The 21,288-nt window shown below is 45.9% G+C and overlaps 1 protein-coding gene across 1 annotated transcript in view; it reads right to left on the bottom strand.

Moving 5' to 3' along the window:
• Positions 1-18,037, bottom strand: part of Upb1 (beta-ureidopropionase 1) — a 32,322-nt gene extending 14,285 nt beyond the window's left edge. Inside the window, exons 1-4 of the mRNA XM_028773961.1 lie at positions 17,839-18,037; positions 11,961-12,132; positions 9,838-9,925; positions 1,312-1,406 (exon numbers count right to left, since the gene is read on the bottom strand). Coding sequence (XP_028629794.1) covers positions 1,312-1,406; positions 9,838-9,925; positions 11,961-12,132; positions 17,839-17,942 — 459 coding nt within the window. The 5' untranslated portion in view covers positions 17,943-18,037. The remainder of the gene's footprint in view (positions 1-1,311; positions 1,407-9,837; positions 9,926-11,960; positions 12,133-17,838) is intronic.
• Positions 18,038-21,288: the final 3,251 nt, after the last annotated feature.

Here is a 21,288-nt window from a genome sequence, read left to right on the forward strand (position 1 = left end):
CCTGCACCTCCCCACCCCTCATGGGTTGACAGAACAGATGTTGAGAGTCACAATTTTGTACTGATAAAAATCACAGGGCTAGAAAGACAGTTCAGTGGTTAAGAGGACTGTCTGCTCTTCCAGAGGTCCTGAGTTCAATTCCCAGCAACCGCATGGAGGCTCACAACCATCTGTAACAGAATCTGATGCCCTCTTCTGGTGTGTCTGAAGACAATGACAGGGTACTCATATAAATTAAATAGATAAATCTTTTTTAAAACATCACTATGATTATGACTCTGCCCCAGACCCCCTTAAGCATAGTACAAAGTCTGAATGAGAACAGAAAGCAGTTAGGGCTGAGAATAAAAACACACTACCATTCCCAATTTCTTAACTAGTATGGGTTTTTCTCATAACAGCTGTACTAAAATATAATTCACAAGGAACAGACCATTCTTTTTTTGTTTGTTTGTTTTGTTTTTGCTTTTTTAAGACAGGGTTTCTCTGTGTAGCCCTGGCTGACCTGGAACTTTTAGACCAGGCTGGCCTCGAACTCAGAGATCCGCCTGCCTCTGCCTCCTGAGTGCTGGGATAAAAGGCATAAGCCACCACTGCCCATCCAGAATCTTTTCCTTTAAGGTGATGTCTATGCTGCTGGTGTTCAGTATATTTCTAGAGTTGTGCAATAGTTACAACGAGCTAATTTTGATACATTCTTACCACCCGCAAAGGATTCCCTGCACCCATTAGCAAACTAATTTTGATACATTCTTACCACCCACAAAGGATTCCCTGTACCCATTAGCCAATGCTTCTCTTCTTTCCTAACCCTCTTGCCCTGACTTCTTTTTCTCCTGTCTCCAGAGATTTGAGTATTCTGGACAGTTTACATAATTGGGATCAGATCTCATATATTACAAGGCTCTAATTAGCAAAAAATAAAAACCAATCTCTACACTATGAGACAGACCGTGTGTTGAAACTTTCGCTGAATTCCGGCAAGTGGGAAGGGCAAAGGTCTAGAGAAGATAAATGGCCCTCATCCCGGAGTGGTAGCTCTGCCCTTTGCCAGATTTTCCATGAAGTCACCCCAAACCATCCCTCTCCAGGCTGCAGCCTGTCACCAGCAAAGCCAGGAAGGGCCCTTGTTGCTCTGAAACTATAAACTTAAATGAAAGTAAACCCGACAAGAACGAAAGTATCCAAGTCCTATCTAATCTTATCTGGTAAATATTTTCCACGCTGAAGAGGCACATCAGACAGCTGTGGCTGTGCTCTGCAATCTGTATGGGTTTGCCAGTCACCACCCCGGAGCACAGTTAACCTCACCTTCTGACAGAACCTGGTGGTGAGCCCGTCCTCTGCTGACTCAGCAAATTCTGTCCAAGGAAGTTTCTCTCGTGTACAAAAAGCAAAGGGCATATCTGTTGGGGGGGGGGGGGGCGCGGGGAGGGAGAGGGAGAAAAGAGGGAGAAAGAGGGAGAGAGAAAAAGGTTAGGAATGAATCACATGACCCCTGGTGGGTATCCTTAGCCCAGAGCAAGTCACTACTGGGATCTTTTTTTCTCTGGGGACAGGGAGGCTTTTTCAGAAATGTTCATGTATGTTGTACTGAATTCAAACTCAACCACTCTAGCTATACCACCAGAGTTTTCAGTGCTAAGGCTTAAACCCGGAGCCTTATGCATTTTGGAGAGTGCTGTATCATTGAATCATGTCCCTAACCCTAAAGTCACTGGTTCGTATTTTCTTCCTTCCCAACACATATAGGAACAGTATAGAATGTGTGTCACTTCCATACATGTGGTGTTCACAACAGCACTTCTCTGTACACGGATGTGGTGGCTTGAATAGGAATGGCCCCCCATAGACTGTGCTTGAATGCTTGGCCCACAGGGAGTGGCACCAATAGAAAGTATGGTCTTTTTGGAATAGGTATGGCCTTGTTGGGGGAAATGTGTCAGTGTGGGGGTGAGCTTTGAGGTCTCCCAGGCTTAAGTCCAGGTTCACAGTTCATTTCTGCTACCTGAGGATCAAGATGTACAACTCTCAGCTACCCCTCCAGCACCGTGTCTGCCTGCATGTCGCCATTCTTCCCGCCATGATGGTAATGGACTGAATCTCTGAACTGTAAGCCAGCTCCAATGACATGTCTTCCTTTATAAGAGTTGCTGTGGTCATGGTGTCTGTTCATGGCAACAGGAATCCTAACTAAGACAGTGGGTCAGAGGGATCACACTAGGAGTGGACTCTGGGGCTCTCAGCTATGTATAACGTTGTTATACTACCCTGGGTGGCTTAGGGTTTTAGTGCTGTGAAGAGACACCATGACCAAAGCAACTCTCACAAGGACAACATTTAATTGGGGCTGGCTTAGAGGTTCAGAGGTTCAGTCTATTATCATCTAGGTGGGAACATGACAGCATCCAGGCAGGCATGGTGCAGGAGGAGCTGAGAGTTCTACGTCTTCATCTGAAGGCTGCTAGTGGAAGACTCGCTTCCAGGCAGCTAGGATGAGGGTCTTAAAGCCTACACTCACATTGACACACCTACTCCAACTAGGCCACACCTTCTAATAGTGCCGCTCTCTGGGCCAAGCATATACAAAAACCATCACACTGGGCATATGTGAAATACTGTAGCAAAGCAGTTATCTTTATATCTATCCCTGTGCTAAGCAAATGGATACCTCATCATGCTTTCCTTGACCTGGAAGCAGCTCCTGGTAGGGCACCTCTCTAGCATACTCAAGGCTTAGTTAGATTCTGATTCAGTACTGCAGAGATAAACATGTTCTTCGCTACTAGTCATATGGGGTATCCTGCTGCATATTTCCAGGGATTTCTGGGTTCATCCTCTCTTCGTTGCTCACACTCCCTGCCCATCACCCTGGTTGTTTTCTCCTGGGCTCACTGGTTTATTATTGCTGTTATTTGTTTGGTTTTTCTTGAGGTATGCATATGTTGACTGACCCATTCAGCAGTCTTTCACTCCCTGTCTTGTATGAACCCACCTCCTTTTGTTTTGAATTGACTAGCTGAACAGATGTTTCCAGATGTTTTTACTAGTGCTCTTCTGGTTCCAGACCGATCTATTTTCAAGAAACACATCACCTCATGACGTAATCTGGTTGTGTTTGACTAGCATCAGTATGGAGTTTGGGGCCTATTTAGGAATCATGGCAACAGCCAATGAGAGAATAGGCAACTCAACTCTCACACCTTGCAAAGCCGCTGTGATCCCCCTTCCTGCTCATCAGAGAAAGAGAAGTCACAAGTTTACATTCGTCCTGGTCTCAGTAAGCCTGGTCCTAAGGGTTAGCATGATATCAATAACACTGTCATCCACCCTGATCTATTGGCAGAAGATGTTGCCAACAAAGTCCAGGAAGTCTTGGTTCCAGGTTCAAGACTCCCTAAAGTCCTTTCGGTCCAGACAAGAAAATCTATTTTAAGGAATCCAGCAAGAAGAGCTGCTGATAACAAAAATAATCCCTAATGACCATTAATTCTCAGCTTCCAGAATCTAAGAAGTGACTTAAGTGTCCCCAGAGAACAACATTTCCCATGCTGATTTCATTTCAAGTTGTTAAGGATTCCAAATTTCTGTTTCCCTTTGAAAGGCTTCTTTTCCTGTGTACATAAATATCCCAACACAAATAAATTTGCCAAAAGAAGATACAGCATGGAGATCAGAGGAAGCCAGAGACTGCAAAATCCCAGTAACTTTTCTTCAACTGGAGGGGGAAGGGGTCCCACATTCTCAGACCTAACACTGAGTCGGTCTCATGATAGACATTACTCTGTTCTTAGGAACTGCTGGCCTAGAGAAAAACACGTTGATATCTGACAGAGTGTTATGCAATTAAAATCCCAGGACTCAGAGGGTAAGGCTAACTCATGCTGAGTTTAGGCCAGCCTGGGTTACACAGAGAAACAGATAGCTTATGATCTTGGACTGTGTATTAGTTGCCTTGCTATTGCTGTGACGAAAATATCATGACCAAAAGCAACTTACAAGGGAGTTTATCTTGTCTTACAGTTACAGAGGGAGGGTCTATAAGGGCAGGAGAGGCATGGCAGTAGGCAAGAAGAACAGGAAGCTTAGAGATGACATCTCTGATCTCAACCACACATAGAAACAGGAGAGAGAGAGAGAGAGAGAGAGAGAGAGAGAGAGAGAGAGAGAGAGAAAGGGAAGAGAGAGAGGAAGAAGAGAAGAAGGAAAAGGAAGAAGAGGAAGTGGGGCTAGGCTGTAATAGCTCAAAGCTATCTCCCAGTGACCTACTTTCTCCATTAAGGTTGTATCTTCTCATTGGCATTCTAAGGTTGTTCCCTTGCCTCCCCAAACAGCATCAACAACTGGGGACCGAGTACTCAAATAACTGAACCTATGGGGGCATTTCTCCTTCAAATCACCCCAGATGGCCATGCTATGTAGGAGGTCCAAGTACTAAAATTGCCCTGGGTAGGAGTGGGGTCTCCAGGGTCTCACAAAGGAGAAAGCGCTTGGGCCAGGCACTGATGGCTGAGCATGAGTTCTGGAAACAAACCAAAGAGTTGGTTACATCATCTACCAGATGTCTTAGTGTTTTCTGTACATCAGTTATTGCAGCCATTATAGATAAGGAAAGGAAGGGGGGCAAAAAACCAAAAACCAAAAAACCAACGACTTGTAAGCAATGGCATCATGGAGCTTATAATCTAATAGAAGCTGCAGACAAGAGCCAAAGAAGAGGAAAAACATAAATGTAGCAAGAATAGGGAGAAATACTATAATGGCCATCATGACCTTTGTCCTCTTTCTTGTCTTGACAGGAGGGTAGACTCTTTTTCTAGAGAACCTGACCAGTCTGCTGGAAATAATCAGGAGATTAGGAATGTTGGAATTACCTATGCCAGAGCATCCTAAATAGCACTCAGAGGAGAAGCCTCCCCAAGACACTTGTAGTTGAGTATCAATTCTTTAATCCTCAATCTTTAAAACATAGGCTGATGTATGAAAGAGGGGGTGGCTTAGAGTAAGTAAGGAGCATGCAAGGGGACAAAGTGTTAACATTGGAGGTGAGAGAAGTGAGTCCACATATGAGACAAGACCAAGGTATGATGGAACAAGGACTTCCAGAGTAAAAGAACTCCCATAAACTCAGAATATGACAATGGAAAGGAAAGAATGAAGGCTGGGGAGATAGCTCATGGGTAAAGTGGTGGCTCATGGGTAACATAGTGGCTCATGGGTAACATGATGGCTCATGGGTAACATGGTGACTCATGGGTAAAGCAATGGCTCATGGGTAACATGGTGGCTCATGGGTAACATGGTGGCTTATGGGTAAAGTGGTGGCTCATGGGTAAAGTGCATGTCATGCAAGCATGAAAACCTGAGTTTGGATTCCTAGGACCCGCATAAAAAAACTGGGTGTATTGGAAAGGTAGAGATGGAGACAAGCAGATTCTTGAAGCTTACTGGCCAGAAAAAACTAGCAAACTTGAACTTCAGGCTCAGCTATTGTCTTGGTTGGACCTTTGTCAATTAACACAAGCTAGAGTTTATCTGTCGAGAAGAACCTTAATTGAGAAAATGCCTCTCCATCAGATTGCCTGTAGGGAAGTCTGTGTAGACATTATCTTGATTAATGATGGATATGGGAGGACCCAGCCCACAGGAGAGTCCTGGGCAGGCAGTTATGAATTGTATGAGAACAAGTCATGGAGAGCAAGCCAGTAAGGATTCCTTCATGGTCTCTGCTTCAGTTCCTGTCTCCAGGTTCCTGCCCTGGCTTTCCTCCAGGATGGACTCTAACTTAGAAGATGTAATAAATCCTTCCCTCTCAAAGTTGCTTTTGGTCATGGTGCTTATTAGAGTGGTGGGGAAAAATTAATATAGTGGTTGGTACTAGGAGTGGGCTGCTGTGGTATAATGGGGCAGGAGGGGAGGAAGCATCTCAGCAAGTGGGCCAAGGGGAAAGAGAGAGAGAGAGAGAGAGAGAGAGAGAGAGAGAGAGAGAGAGAGAGAGAGCGCAAGAGAGTGAGACAGAGCAAGAGAGCGAGAGAACAAGTGAGCAAGAGAGAAAGAGAGAGAGCAAGAGAGAGAGCATGAGAGCGAGTGAGCAAGAGAGAGAGAGAGAGTGAAAGAAAGAGAGAATGAGCGAGCAGTCCTTACTCTGGCAGGTCAGCTCGTGCCTAAGCAAACTGTTGCTAGGTAGGTGTTGGGCGGAGCCTAGAGGAATTACCTACAGATGCCTTTTTTTTTTTTTTTTGAAGGAATGTGGAAGGATTTGAATCTTTGGACTAAATAAATGACTGTGAGCTTAACGAGCTATCTCAGTAGGAACTTGGCAGTCAGAGCTGAGAGCAACATGGACCATGGACCATGGACGTGGGCTCAGCTCGAGAGGTGTTAGAGGAGAACAATACCAACAACTGGTGAACCTGGGATATTTTAGCAGAGAATGTGGCTGGTTTCTGTCCTTCTATGAACTTGCCTGAGGCTAGATTTAAGAGTAACCGACTCGTTTTCTTTGGCAGAAGAGACTTCGAGACAGCATAATAGTGACTCCCTCATGGGGTCCCTAGTAAGACTTGCTTGAATGCAGGTCTATATTAAGGATGAGAAAGTGGGGTAAGAAGAAATATAAGGTGTACAGGGTGAAGAGTAAAAAAGGACAACATAGAAAAGTAGAAAGAAAAGGGAAAATTCTGGAACTAGGCTACAGACAGATTCCAACGGAGTATCAGGAAGTAAGGATATGGATGGGACAGAGAAATGTTAATAAAAATTGTAAGACGGCGTTGTTTTGGTCTAGGCCCAGCCGATCAGGCTAACCCTCAAAATGGTGTCACCCAAACTAAAGTTGGATACCATGTAGCAACTTTGTTGCTTAGCACCTTGTTTTGGAAAGAGATGGCAGTCAATTTTCCCAGAAGACCAATTTCAGTATCATTCCCTCTGCTTCAAGCCTCTCCAAAACCAGAAGCATGCAGAAGCATCCTGATGCTACTCACTCAGTCACTGTTTTGCCTTGATGAAATGGTTGCTTCGCCTGCCCTTCCTCCTTTGTTTCCACTTCACACAGACCTGTCCCCAAAACCAAATGTTTCTGCTTCTCATCTCAACACTTTCTTCTATGGGAAGACGCAAAGCTTGATTCTAGAATAAAGTTCATTTAAAACACTAAACTAGCTGGCGTGGTGGAGCATGTCTTTAATTCCAGCACTGAGGAGGCAGAGGCAAGTGGACCTTCTGTGATTTTGAGGCCCAGCCTGGTCTACAAAGTTTCTGGACAGCTTGAGTTACAAAGAGAGACTCTGTTTCAACAAACAAAACAAAACAAAATTCTTTAAGATTCCAAATTTGATTTTTGTTTGTTTGTTTGTTTGTTTGTTTTTGGCAAAGAATAAAAGAATGTAAAGAAAACATAGGAAGATCTAAGTAATCTATACTGAAAGACTCCTGTAAGCATTTAGAGTAAGGTACACACAACGGAAGAACCTCACAAAATCATAGCGATGTTAGCAGAACCAAAAGACCTACAACCTTCCCGAGTAAGAACAAACAAATCAAAGATAATAAATGGGTCTTCAAAAAGCACTCAACACTAGAGGTGGAAGAAACAATTCAAACTTCTGAAGAGAAACAATTTCTAACCTAGACTTTGATGTTTATGCAAACTACCACATAAGTTGTAGACACAAATTTTCATACACAGCGGTATCGAGAGGCTAACCTCGAACACATTCCATCTCAGGGAACTCTGTTTTACCAGTTGAAGGAGAGAGAAGAGAAAGGGGATGTTTCTTCAGAATGAAGATCCCCGGGTAGACCAAAGCAATCGGAAGCCTAGTGGATTCTCTCTGAGATGGCCCCTCCTCCGCTCTCTCTGAGTGGCCAGCAGAGAGGAGCAACTAATTCAGACCAAAGCAATCGGAAGCCTGGTGGATTCTCTCTGAAATGGACTCTTGTAGACTGCTTAATGTGTCTCTACAGGTTAAGAGAATTAAGACACTGATCGAAAGTCTAGGACAGAGCTTGTATTAGAAGACAAAGCAAATTGTAGGGAAAACAGGGATTCAGGAACATGGCTTGGCAGGGGCTGAGTGGGGCTAGGCTGGGGAAGGTGTGCGTGCGTGAGGAGGATGGTTCTGTTTGTTGTGGTGAAGATTCACAGAAGACGGAACACTGAAAAATCAAGAGACCTGCAAGATGACTCTGTGGACAAAAGAGATTGCCTGGCAGCCTAAGTTCAACCTGCAGGTCCCACAGGCTGAAGGGACAGAGCCGATTCCTACAGGTTGTCCTCTGACCTCCACAGGATGTATGTACATATACATACACATCACAAATACATGTCTGAAAAGCTGTAGCTTAAGAAGGAGCTACAGGCTGGGTGGTGGTGGCGCACGCCTATAATCCCAGCACTTGGGAGGCAGAGGCAGGCGGATTTCTGAGTTCGAGGCCAGCCTGGTCTACAGAGTGAGTTCCAGGACAGCCAGGACTACACAGAGAAACCCTGTCTCAAAAAATAAATAAATAAAATTAAAATAAAATAAAATAAAATAAAATAGCAGAACCTTAAAAAAAAAAAAAGCAGCTACAGGGGCCGGAGAGACGGCTCAGCGGTTAAGAGCACGGACTGTTCTTCCAGAGGTCCTGAGTTCAATTCCCAGCAACCACATGGTGGCTCACAACCATCTGTAATGGGCTCCAATGCCCTCTTTTGGTGTGTCTGAGGACAGCTACAGTGTACTCATATAAATCAATCAATCTTAAATAAAGTGCACATTAAAAAAAAAGAAGCAGCTACAGAAAAAAAAGAAAGAAAGAAAGAAAGAAAATTCTGAAAGAATCCACTGTGTATTCAAAGCATTGTCCCTTGGAGAACACTTACTTTGGTTTTGTTTTGTTTTGTTTTTTTGAAACAGAGATTCTCTGTGTAGCCCTGGCTATCCTGCAACTTGTTCTGTAGAGCAGGCTGCCCTCGAACTCACAGAGATCTGCCTGCCTCTGTCTCCCGAGTGCTGGGATTAAAGGTGAGCGCCCCACCACCACCAGGCAGAGAACACTGACTTACTATTTTTGCTATCAGACCAGGGACTCGTTTTATGGCCCTGATAGTTAAAACATAACAAATAATATGAAGAAAAGATCCGTGGTACCAACAATGTATAAAACAGAAAACAATAATGTTTACAACAGAAAACTCAGTTTTCTCCAAGGAGGGCAGCCAGAGAAAGGGGTGTGTGTGATGTTTAGTGGGGAGGGTAATACTCACCATGTGCAAGGCCCAGGGTTTGACTTTTCAGTGCCAAACGAAACAAGGCTCACTCCTGGCTACTGCTGATCTTACCTGGGTCCACATGGTAGAGAGAAGTGAAGGATAGGGAGACACAGGCTCCTTGGTTTCTGGCGTTGTAAGATACATTGTCTAGGCCAGCCATCCTGGCAGGGGCTTGTAATTTCAGTACTTGAGAGGCAGAGGCAGGGGGATTGTTGCAAGTTCCAGGCTAGCCAAGGTACTTAGCCAGCTATTGTCTTTAAAACATTTTGATGTCCAGTGGTGGTGGAGGTGGCAGCACACGCCTTTAATCCCAGCACTAGGGAGGCAGGCAGAGGCAGGTGGACCTCTGTGAAACTGAGACCAGCTTGGTCTACCGAGCGAGTTCCAGGACAGACAGGGCTACAAAGAGAAACCCTGTCTCAAAAAACAAACAAACAAAAAACAAAAAAACAAAAACAAATTTTGATAGAAGAAAGAAAGAAGATTAAAAGAAAAACAAAACCCCAGGCAGCAGATACTCTGGAGAGAATACATAGTGGATTCCAGGAGGCTGAGAAAGAATCATGACAGAGACTCACTCCACGCTTCCTGAAAACAGATGATGTTGACGCCACACATTGCCGCTACCTCAGCAATTTCCTCTATGCGTTTGTGGAGGGCAGAGACCTGGCAATTTAAAAAGCAAGTATTAGAATATACTTACTACTACGCACCCCGGTGCAGATGGAAAGGCGAAACTCCCACCTGACCATGTGTAAAAAAAAAAAAAAAAGTTGGGGAGAGGAAAAAGGAGGAGGAAGGGGCGGTTTAGTGTTTTTTATAGCCATCAGGTGAAAACCTGCAGATAGATGGAAGAAAAGCAGCTCTGGGCTCCCGCAGATACGGACTTGAGCCCCGCCCCACTCTTTATCCTTCGTACTATTTCCTACCCTCCTGGGATAAACACCTTTCTCATGGTGTTGCTGAACAGTGTGAACGAGTATGGCTGTACTTCCAGTATGCAGGGCAGTGTGTGTCCATGTACAGGCACACACCCACTCCCCAGCCATCCTGCTTTCAGGGTTTTAGTCTTCCGAGACCACTTCCGCTGTCCTGTAAGAGCTGGCTTTCTGGCTGGTTTAAACCTTCAATGTGCTGGGATGTGTTCTGGATCAGGAGTCTGTGTGTCGCCTTCTGCTCTCTAATATTCTAGAAGGTGTCGCCCCATCCCACCTCGCCCCTCTAGAAATGCTCTCAGCTGTTTGTAAACACCCCAATAGCAGTACTGTCCCTAATGTGATACTATGGTTTCCCTGTTGTCTGTCACTCAGAGGACCCTGCAGGCTTCTTGTCATTTGTGTGCTCAGCACAGGGACTGGCTTCCAGAGGACAATCAGACCTGTTTGTTCAAAATAAATAAAATATAAAATAAGATAAAAGCTGGGGGTGGGGGCTGAGCCAGGCTGAAACAGTGAAGAGCACGTTCGTTCGTTCTTAGGCTCACAGTTTCTTCCCAAGAGGCCTAGGAACCTAGGTTTGCTCAGCACCATCAACACGCAAAGCATCCTTCTAAGTACAGTGGGGGTGAGACTGTCCCTGTCCCTGTAGCCTGACAATGTAGATGGCAGATTTGTTCACGGGCAACAAGTCCAGGGAGAAAAGTGAGCTGAGAGTCACACTGGGAGCGTGTGTGTGTCTGTGTGTGTGTCTGTGTGTGTGTATGTGTGTGTGTGTGTGTATGTGTGTCTGTTTGTGTCTGTATGTTTGTGTGTGTGTATGTTTGTGTGTAGTGTGTGTGCCTGCATTGGGATCAAACCCATAGACTCACATATACCACGCGAATGCTCTGTCAATAACTCGCTTCCTTGTCCCTGTCATCTTTTAACAGGATTGGGGATAGGACTCAGTCCAATAGTACTCGCCTAGCAGGCTGAGTTCTCTGGGCTGTTTCTCCAGTAACTACCAGCACACACATGATCATGTGTGTGTGTGAGTGTGTGTGTGTGTGTTTTCTTTTTACTCTTCTTTCATGTATATAGAAGCATAGGACCAGTCTGGCCTGGAATCCAAGCGACCTGAGGTTTCCTGCAAAACGCTTAAGATTCATCAAGTGTGCTGAGGTGTACCTCTATAGACAACGCCATCGAAGTTCCAGGAAAACTGTACAGCTGTGAAGAGCTGTATCAATACACCACCCACATCTGTGACGAAGTCTTTCAGAGAACTGTAAGATGTGACCACGCTGATTAACTCTACGATAAAGGAATTGTCTACCGCATTCGCACAACCTGTGTTAACTCTTAGCAAACATCAGAGCCCCACATTAGTAAACACTCGAGGGCATAGTGAGCTCCCGGTTTTATGACAAGCAGAAAAACACAGGTATGATACCGAGTCAGTGCATGTTGGCAGGTGGTGACCTTTTGCCTAGATGCCTCCTTTGGAGAGAGCTTTGAGCTATCAGTGGGGCACTTTCTCAGTTGGTAAATGACAGTTTCAGATCGGGAGTAGCAGAAGAACCTGAAGGGTGGGTGGGAGGATGAGCAAGGGCTGACAAGACAGGAAGGAAGAAGAGAGGGCAGAGATGAAGGACCCAGATGCCCTTCAGGTACCTGGGCTACCGTTCAGCCAGCCAGTGACTGCACACTGGGACAAGCCAGAGCCCCATTGATGTGTGTATTGTTTAAAAAAGAAAAAAAGAAAAAAGAAAAAAAGACTGTACCTGTTCTGCCACAGGGGCGGAAGTGGAGAGTGGGATTCTGTTCTGAACGAGCCCCACGCGCACGATCTGGGGGCATCTCTGCTGCTCCTTGGCTGCCCCAAAGGCGTATCCCTTCAGTTCAAAGTTTCTTTCCGAGGCGGTTTTTAAAGCCTCTCTGGGCAGATCGAGATTCCTGAAAGACAGCAGAGAAGAGAAAGATATTTCAAAGACTCCGATATACTGAAACCCCGCCACTGTGTGTGTGTGTGGCGGCGGGGGGCGGGGGGGGGGGAACAGACTATGTGTGGAGCCCTGGGTCAGACCCTACGCTGAAAAGAAAAGTCCCCCTACCTCTTTGTAGTTGTTTATCAGATTAAAAAGAATTGTACGGCATCTCATTTGGAAAGCTGCCAGTACACGACCCAGAGACTGCAGAGCCGTGAGGTTGGCACGTGAACGGACATTTCACAGATACTAAACTGGCAGGATCCAACACGGAGGAGGAGGTCTGACTAGGTCTGGCAAAGGCAGGCAGTATTCCAAATCAACAGGCTGGGGGTTTGGAGTTACAGAGGATCAGGGCAAAGACTGAAGTTCCAATGGCCAGCACAGACAGGAAAGAATTGGCTCTAAAAAATGTTTTTGAACCAGGATCAGAGGGCTGTGTGGATCCGAGAGTTTGGGCCAGCCTGTACTAACAGAGAAGGGCTAGGGGGCTCAGGAGATAGGCTGAATGGAGCCCAGGAACGACTAGAAAAAGTGAGGCTCTGTATCCATTCATCCCTCAGGAAGCTGAGTTTCAGGTAGTCCGCCCTGAGATTTATTCTTATATAGTTTCATGCCCGGTGCTGGGTGGGTACTGGGTGGGTTTGCAAGGGTGCAAGTGTAAATGTTTACCCACCTTTGTGGTCTGTCACTAACTGCTAGAGCATTATTTACTTTCTATTACAGAGACCAAGGGTCAGGCAGCAAATACCTCCGGATGCCCATTGCATGTCCAAGGCTGGGGTGAAACCCCTGGGGGCATAGTTCATAACCCAGGGCCAGGAAGGGCTTACCATCTAAAGGCAAAGTGATTATGAAATACCAAGAACACATCAAAAAAAAATAACCTGACAGGCATTACCTAATAATAATATTTCTCTCCTACTTTAAGTCACTCTCTTAAAGACATTTCTTTCAAAAATCACAGCCCTGTCAGTCCGAGCCCCCTGTCTCCACCCCCTGCCAAGAGCTTCTATGACAGCTGTGAGCTGGGTTCCACCCCTGACAATCAGCCTGCTTTTCAAGTAGTCAAAGTTCCTTTTCCTCTGGTGGATTAGAAATAGCTGCTGTGCCCACACCTGGCCTCCCCTCATGGTGATGCCTCAGAGAGTCTTCCTAGTGGGGTAGGGGGTGGGCTCTGTGGGTCTAGTTCCTAGGAAATCTTTCCTGGTGAGAACAGTCTCACATCTTCCCAGGAGCTACACACTTAGGACTTCTGGAGACGACACAGGGAGAAAAAAATGAGAAAGGCTTTGTGTGTCGGTTTCCCAAAGGTTATGGTCTTGGGAGTCAGGCTGCCCTTCCAGAGCATCCTGTGGACTCAGTCCAGGAAGATGGAAGGCACAGCAAGCCAGGCTGCCTGGTGGGCATCTCTATCACACCCTGTAGCTGTCTGCTGTCATTCAGGACCAGCCATTGTTCTAATCCCCCCCTTCCTCCCAGAATTCTGAGTTCAGGGTTACCCTCACCTCCTGCACTACGACTGCACTTGAGAATTCTCAGCTCTCTGCAGACACTCATTCTCTTGTGCCTGAGGGGAGTTGGGCCAGGCTGCTCCAACCTCCAGGCCACCTGTCTTTTGGCTGGGTGGTTTTGCATCTTTCTGATCTATTTTCCCGAATCTCTTTTTATGGTTGCCACCTGTAAGATCTCTCTCTGCCATCCTGTTATTCCACATTGTAAATCCTCATTCCTTATGCTGCCTGAATTCAGGAGTTCCAACTCTATGCTCGCTCCGGGCAAGGCTTTGGTTTCGAGGAGTCTGGGATACTGCAGATGAATATGTGTGTCCCTCCACCACTACCATTTGAAAGACTGAAATCCTAACCTCTCAGAGGTGTGACTAGCTGTGAGTGTGGACCCCCTACAAGTGGCATTAGCACTATTAAAGTCACGGATATGGGCTGGAGAGATGGCTCAGTGGTTAAGAGCACTGACTGCACTTCCAGAGGTCCTGAGTTCAAATCCCAGCAACCACATGGTGGCTCACAACCATCTGTAATGAGATCTGATGCCCTCTTCTGGTGTGTCTGAAGACAGCTACAGTGTATTCATATATAACAAATAAATAAATCTTTAAAAAAAAAAAAGTCCCGGATAATAAGTGTCCCTCTTGGCCACACATCCACAAGAAGTTACTATTTATAAGTCCAAAAAGGGGACCCCTCCAGACTCTAAACCTACCGATGTCTCTCTGAATCTTCAGAGCCAGTTAAGAAAATACATTTTCCTGAAGAGCAACCCACTTGCTGATATCAAAGCTAACAATAAAATAATATAAAACAAACGAACAGACGAACAAAAAAAGACAAAAAGGAAGTGACAGGTACTTAATGGAGCCATAGCCCAGGAAGGAACAGAACCCAGAAAATGAGCCTCAAATTTACTCAGGTGTCTCACGATGCATACAGCTCTCAGTCCCTGTAGTTCCGTGGTTCTCAACCTTCCTCATGTTGTGTCCCTTCAATACAGTTCCTCATGTTGTGCTGAGCCCAACCAACTGTTATTTATGCTACTGTTATCGTAATGTAAAGGGCTGATCTGCAGGAGACCTGATGTAGGAGCCAGGATCCACAGGTTGAGAACCGCTGTCGTACTTGAGTTCACTCCTCTGAAGAGTCTCAGCTCTGCTTTCCTCACCCCCAGCTTCGAAGAGGAAGGTTTGTGGCCACTCATCCTGGCTCCAACACACAGTCCTGGGTCCCCCTCCTTACTAGCATGGAGACAGACCTATCCTAAGGGCTCTAGGCTTCTTCTTTCTCGGCTATCCCTCGGGCTGGAAACTTCATCTCTCTTCCTCTGGTGAGAACTTTAAGTTGTTAAACTGGATCCAAAGGAAATGGGTTTGTGGGGTGAGAAATCATGGGTTTGAAATCACAGCACAGGGGGAAGAAAATGAAAAACAAGTCTTCTTCAAGCTCCAGTTCCAAACCTCAAAGACGGCCCTCTGTGCCTCCTTCCAAAGAGATGCAGAAGTCACCAATGCAATGGCAGCTTCCTGGATTTCCTCTTCATCCTGCCTGCTTCACTTGACAACCTAGAGGCAGGTGGACACAATGACTTTTCGATCAGCGAGGGACTGCATAGGTTACTTCAGTCCCCTATGACGATGGTGGCCCTGAAAAGTTCCTGTTACCTTGTGACATCCTAATTGTCATGTTAGCCTAGTTATATATAACTGTGGTACATAACTGTAGCACATTATATAACTGTGCCTAACATACAGGAGATCCTGAGTTTGGGTCTCAGTACCACCAGCAAAATAATAGTAATTACAATAACATCATCACACACATACAAGGAAAGGAATCATGTGCTACAAATAGTCCCTCTAATGTCCTAGGCAAAAATAAATGAACAAGCCAGGGGTTCGGGGGTGGCACAAGTCTTTAATCCCAGCACTTGGGAAGCAGAGGCAGGTGATCTCTGTGAGTTCAAGGCCAGCCTGGTCTACAGAGGCAGTTCCAGGATAGCCAGGGCACAGAGAAATCTTGTCTCAAAAAACAAAACAAAATAAAACAAACAAACAAACAAACAGAAAGAGTGAGCAACAAATGCTTTAAGGGATTAATGAATTTAATGAATGCTTCTTGGTTCTGTTCTCTGCGGATCTCGTCTGTCCAGTGTAGGCAGACAATGCATATTCCCATGCTTTCTTGCTTAGCAAACATTTAATAAACATTGTCAGTGTATATTGGACACAGCAAGAAATCTGAGGCTAGGAAGATTTGGAGAGCTAGCCACGTACAAGCCGGGCCTCTGAAGAATGAACAGGAGGGTTTTTTAAAAAAAAGTATTTTAAAGACAGAATAATTTCCTATCTTCAGTTGAAACTTCTATTCCCAGCCAAAGCTCACCCAATCGTAAGAATTAATCACGCATGAAGGTTCACACCTTAAGACATAAAACGTGAAAAGCGCATCAGGGAACAGAACCTAAGAGAAGAATGGGAGACTTGTTTAGCTATTGGGAGCCGAACCCCACAGTTAGGTCTCGGCAGTCCCAGGTTAGCACAGGTTAGCCCTGGTTAGGATTGTACCCTCCATTACAATTCTGCCCTGCTCTGTAAGTCTCCAAATGCTAATATAATCCCTCTCATGGTAGTCCCTGACCTCTCCTCAGTCTTACCTAGAATATGCACCAGTTACTTCCTGTGAGAAACATTTCTTTCTTCATAATGCCCCTTGATTTTACCTCTGATGTCAACAAAATCATTCTATCCCGGGATAACACGTTCACTCTACCCTTAGAACAGTTACCATCCCTAGAAATTGGGCTAAGATGACCCTTGCTTCTTTTTTTTTTTTTTAAACTTCTTTGAGAGTCTCAATCCTAACACTTCCCATGTGACTAACATGTTGCTGCTGTTTGGGGGCATTTACATGGGGTTGTGGAAACCTAGGCCTCTGGCGAGCCCAGCAGGTGGCTAAGCTACGTCACCCACCCACAGCAAGAAATGACAGCATTTTAGAGTCATCCAGCCCCTCACAGATTATGAAGAGGGTTTTTTTGGGGGGGGTGGGGGAATGACAAAATGCCAGTGAAGTTCTTCTACCATCTACTTGCTGCAGTAGATTTAGTGAATTGGGCCTCCCTGCAGGAGCCCTAAGGTTGCCAGGAACCAGTGATTGAATCAATGATCTTTGGCTGACCAATGATCTATAACACCAGCTCACCGGTGTGTGGTCCAGAAAGCAAACAAGCTGCATTGGAGAATGTCGGATATACAGGCCAATATAAGCAAAAACTGGACAGAGGTTTAGCAAAGTCAGAGTTCACATCTTGTTCTAGCGGCCTAGAAAAACCCTTTCAGGGTTTGAGCAAAGAACAAAGACACAGTTCATTTAAAGACAACTTTCCGATTGCTCCAAAAAAAAAAAAAAGATCGGAAAATAAAGACCAAGGGGGAGGGGTATTTTTCTCCAGCTCTGTTATACCAGATGCCCAACTGGTGGGAAATGGGCAAAGGAACTTGTTCAGCCATTGGGAACCAAACCCCAGGTTAGCACAGGTTAGCCCCGGTTAGCATTGTACCCTCCGTTACAATTCTGCCCTGCTCTGTGATTCTCCAAATTAAAAAAAAATTAAATTAAATTAAATTAAATTTAAAAATCTGGTGAGCTTGCCCAGAGTGGGAAAAGTCAAGCTACCAGTTCTCTTGTCTGGAAAGTCTGGAAGCTTCCTTAGTTAGTTTGATCCAGTATTCCTTAAACTGCAAGCTGCTAGGATGGATGGTTCAGGGGGCCCTATCTGCAGGCATTGGACTGATCCCCAGGGAGGAAGCTGGGCTCTGAGTCTAAACCAGCAGGTTAGGGAGGGGAGGAGTGTTGGAGTGGCCCCGGAGGTAGCTTTAAGAGACAAACTCATTTTCGGTCTTATTTTGTTCAACACAAGGTGGGCGGTGACGGGGGACAGGGAAGCGGCGAGGGGGGAATCTGGGGTGATATAAGTATGGTTTATAAGAGTCACTCCCTAAGACCCTCATCGCTCCTGATATGTGGCCTCTGTGAGCCCACAGAATTCTTTGTCATTGTCCCCACAAAGTCATCCGCATCCGAGAAACCCTCCCCCTTGCTCCGCCAGCCCACATATGAGTGACTCCAAAAGCCCCAAACTCAGCTTCTGGGTGTCTGACCTAGTCTGCTTGCCGTAGAGTATTCGCTTCACCTCGCCCAAATCGTCAGGAGGCAGATGCTTTTCCAGGCATTGCTCCAGAGACTGCCACTCAGGTCCCGCCATGGCCAGAGGCTAGTTGCAGGGTCTGATGTCCCTCTGGAATGGCCTGCCCTCTGCCTCTAGTATGGGGAGAAGGAGGCAGCAGCCTGGCAGTTCTCCAGAAGCACTGGATTTGGTACTCTGTGAGGAGGGTTCATATGCAGACAACACCCTCCTCACGCCTCTGAGGGCAGCCAATCCATGCTTAGGACACTCTTAGCAGACCCTTTCTATTGGCTCTTCATCTGGTGACCAGACTGGATTGTTTGTAGGTCACCCCTGGAGGCTTTCTCTGACCCAGGTGTGACTCTTCTTCCTCCCTCTTCTTTTGATCTTTGATGGGCTGATGTAACTTCACCTTGGTCTTGGTCAGCAGAACAGTGCAGCAAGCCTCGCCGACCCACGACTACACGGGGCTGCTGATGGGCAAAGAGCAATACTTTGGCATCTGAGTTATTTCTGGGGCCAGTCCAGAGTCCTGGCACTATGGCAACGCCAGGCCTTAGGCTTCCTTTGAGCCACAGATCACAGGAGTCAGGCGAAGCAAGCCTGGTTTCCCTGGAATCAGTATTGCTTGGGAATGGGATCCCGAGCAGGGTGCTCTCTGTACTCCGATGCCACTTCCGGATCTCTCTGCCTTTTGCGGTACGCATGCCCATATGTGCGCTTTGCCAGCTGCAGAGTAGAGGAAGACCCTCTTGCTGTTCCCTGTAACCCACAGATGCCATATACTTGGGAGCTGGAGAGGCAGGGAAGCACTCCCAGACCCTGATTTGGTCCTGTGGCCTGGGGAGCTAACCTGCTACTGGGGTTGGGGGTCATTTATTGCTTTATCTGTGAAATTGGAATGTGGTGATGACTAGACATCTTTGATGGCATTTAGTTCAGTGGTGGAGAGCGCTCGCCTCCTTGCTTCAGGCCCCAGAGCTAGAAGGTGTGGCTAAAGATATTTATATCACCGCTTTGATGTTCTCTGACAGTTTCTAGTGTCTTCTTTTTCTAGAAGCTGAGCGATTTGTGTGGGAGGCTTCATAAAGCACAACACAAAGACAGTAGAGATAAAGACAGAGAGACAGTTGGCATTCTCTGTGTGTAGGTCTCGATGCTGCATGTTCAACCAACCTTGATCAAAAAGTTTCCTCCAAGGTGTGCCCATTTTGAAAACATATCTTTCCTCTCCACATTATTCCCTAAATAATCCAATGTGTCGGTTGCTTATATAGCATTTACATTGGATTAATCTCACTCTTTCTGAGAGTACTATTGCTGTGGTGAAGCACCATTACCAAAAGCGACCTGGGGAGGAAAGGGTTTATTTCACTCACAGTTCCATAGAACAATTCATCATTGAGGGCAGGAACCTGGAGGCAGGAGCTGATGCAGAGGCCATGGAGGGGTGCTGCTTACTGGTTTGCTCCCTATGGCTTGCTCAGCCTGCTTTCTTATAGAACCTATGACTACCAGCCTAGGGGTGGCTCCACCCATGGTGGGCTTGGCCCTCCCCCATCAACAATTCATCAGCCTAGTGGTGGCTCCACCCATGGTGGGCTTGGCCCTCCCCCATCAACCATTCATTAAGAAAATATCCTACAGGCTTCTCGATAGCCCCTTCTTATGGAGGCATTTTCTTCATTGGGGTTTCCTCCTCTCAGATGGCGTTAGCTTGTGCCACATTTGACATAGGTATCATAAATAATCTAGAGACTGCTTAAAGTAGATGGCGTAGGCTATCTGCAAATGCTACACTATGTTAAAGAAGGGACTCATGTTCCAGGATTCGGGATCTCCCCGGGGTCCTAGAACCAACCTTACACGGATATCTATCTTCCTTTTAAACAATGTAACTTTAGAGACCAGGAAAACTGAACACAGGGCTATTGTAAAGACACCTAACTGTATCTTTCCTTCCTTCCTTCCTTTCCTTCCCTTCCCTTTCCTTTTTTTTTTTTTTTTAAAAAAAAACTGGATCTCCCTATGCATTTCTGATTGGCCTGGAACTTTCTACATATATCAGATTGACCCTAAACTCACAGACCCACCTGCTTTTCTCTCCAAGTGTTGGGATTAAAGATATTCCCTACCACACTCAGAGAGCATACTCTTCTTGAGACGAAATGTGCATGTTTCAGGTGCCCTGTGCCAGTGTGTGTGTGCACACGCGTGCGTGTGTTAATGCATATGAATGTGTCATGTGAGAGCCTGCCTGCTCCACCATGGGGCTTAAAATCTGTACTAAAACCTTTTCTTTTTGTCGAAGAAATTCATTTTTATTTTTTTAAAAAATGTATATGTATGTGTGTTTATGTGTTCATGATGTCACATGTGAAGGTGGCCTCAGAGTCTAGAAAAGGGTACCAGAACTCATGGATCTGGAGTCACAGGCCTTTCTGAGCTACTGAATACGGATGCTGAGACCCAGACTCTGGTCCTCTTGCAGAGCGGCAAATGTTAAAGCCTTGTCTGTCTTAAACTCAGCCTTTGCCTCATTGAGAAACTTCGGCTTCACCCGTGAAGTCAAGATTCCTGCTTTATCTTTTTTTTTCTTTTCTTTCTTTCTTTCTTTTTTTTTTTTTTTTTTGTTTTTCGAGACAAGGTTTCTCTGTGTAGTCCTGGCTGTCCTGGAACTCACTCTGTAGACCAGGCTGGCCTCGAACTCAGAAATCTGCCTGCCTCTGCCTCCCAAGTGCTGGGATTAAAGGCGTGCACCACCACCGCTCGGCTTCCTGCTTTATCTTAATAGCGGTCTCCGGTAAGGACCCCATGGTCTATCACAGCCAATACCCCTCTCCTGCAGATGACCGTGACCGCTTACTAAGAAACAAATGTACATATCTGTTATTGGCAACTACTTAACAAGACAAAATAGGATTTGAAGTTGGGGACAAGAAGGCTGAAAAAAAAACCAACCCTCTCAAAAGTACAAAGTCGCTCACATCAAAGAAGGCGGCTCAGCGTCCCTCAACAGTAGCTTCTCTGTTTATTCCCGACCAGTTTTTAATGGCTTTTCTTCCAGCCTCACCTGCAAAGCTAAAATCTGCCTTGTTAAAGAGAAATACCTGTCCGCAGCAACGACACTGACTGAACACCCGAGGCCTCCATCTGATCCGCTGACTTTGTTTTGGAGTTGCCTGACATTTCCCGACTCACCCAAGACTGTGACTTTGTTAGTGAATGGCTAAGAAATCTTTGTGTTCCAGATGGCGTAGAAACGTCACCTAGTCCCATAGATGACAACCTTACGGATGCTTCCGAACCCTTTAATAAATAGTTCCTTACATTGTGGTGACCCTCAACCATAAAATGATTCCTGTTGCTACTTCATAAATGTAACGTTGCCACTGTTAGGAATCTCGCTGCAAATATCTGGCAG

Source organism: Grammomys surdaster, unplaced genomic scaffold (genome assembly GCF_004785775.1).
Source record: "Grammomys surdaster isolate TR1022 unplaced genomic scaffold, NIH_TR_1.0 237, whole genome shotgun sequence".
Lineage (NCBI taxonomy): Eukaryota > Metazoa > Chordata > Mammalia > Rodentia > Muridae > Grammomys > Grammomys surdaster.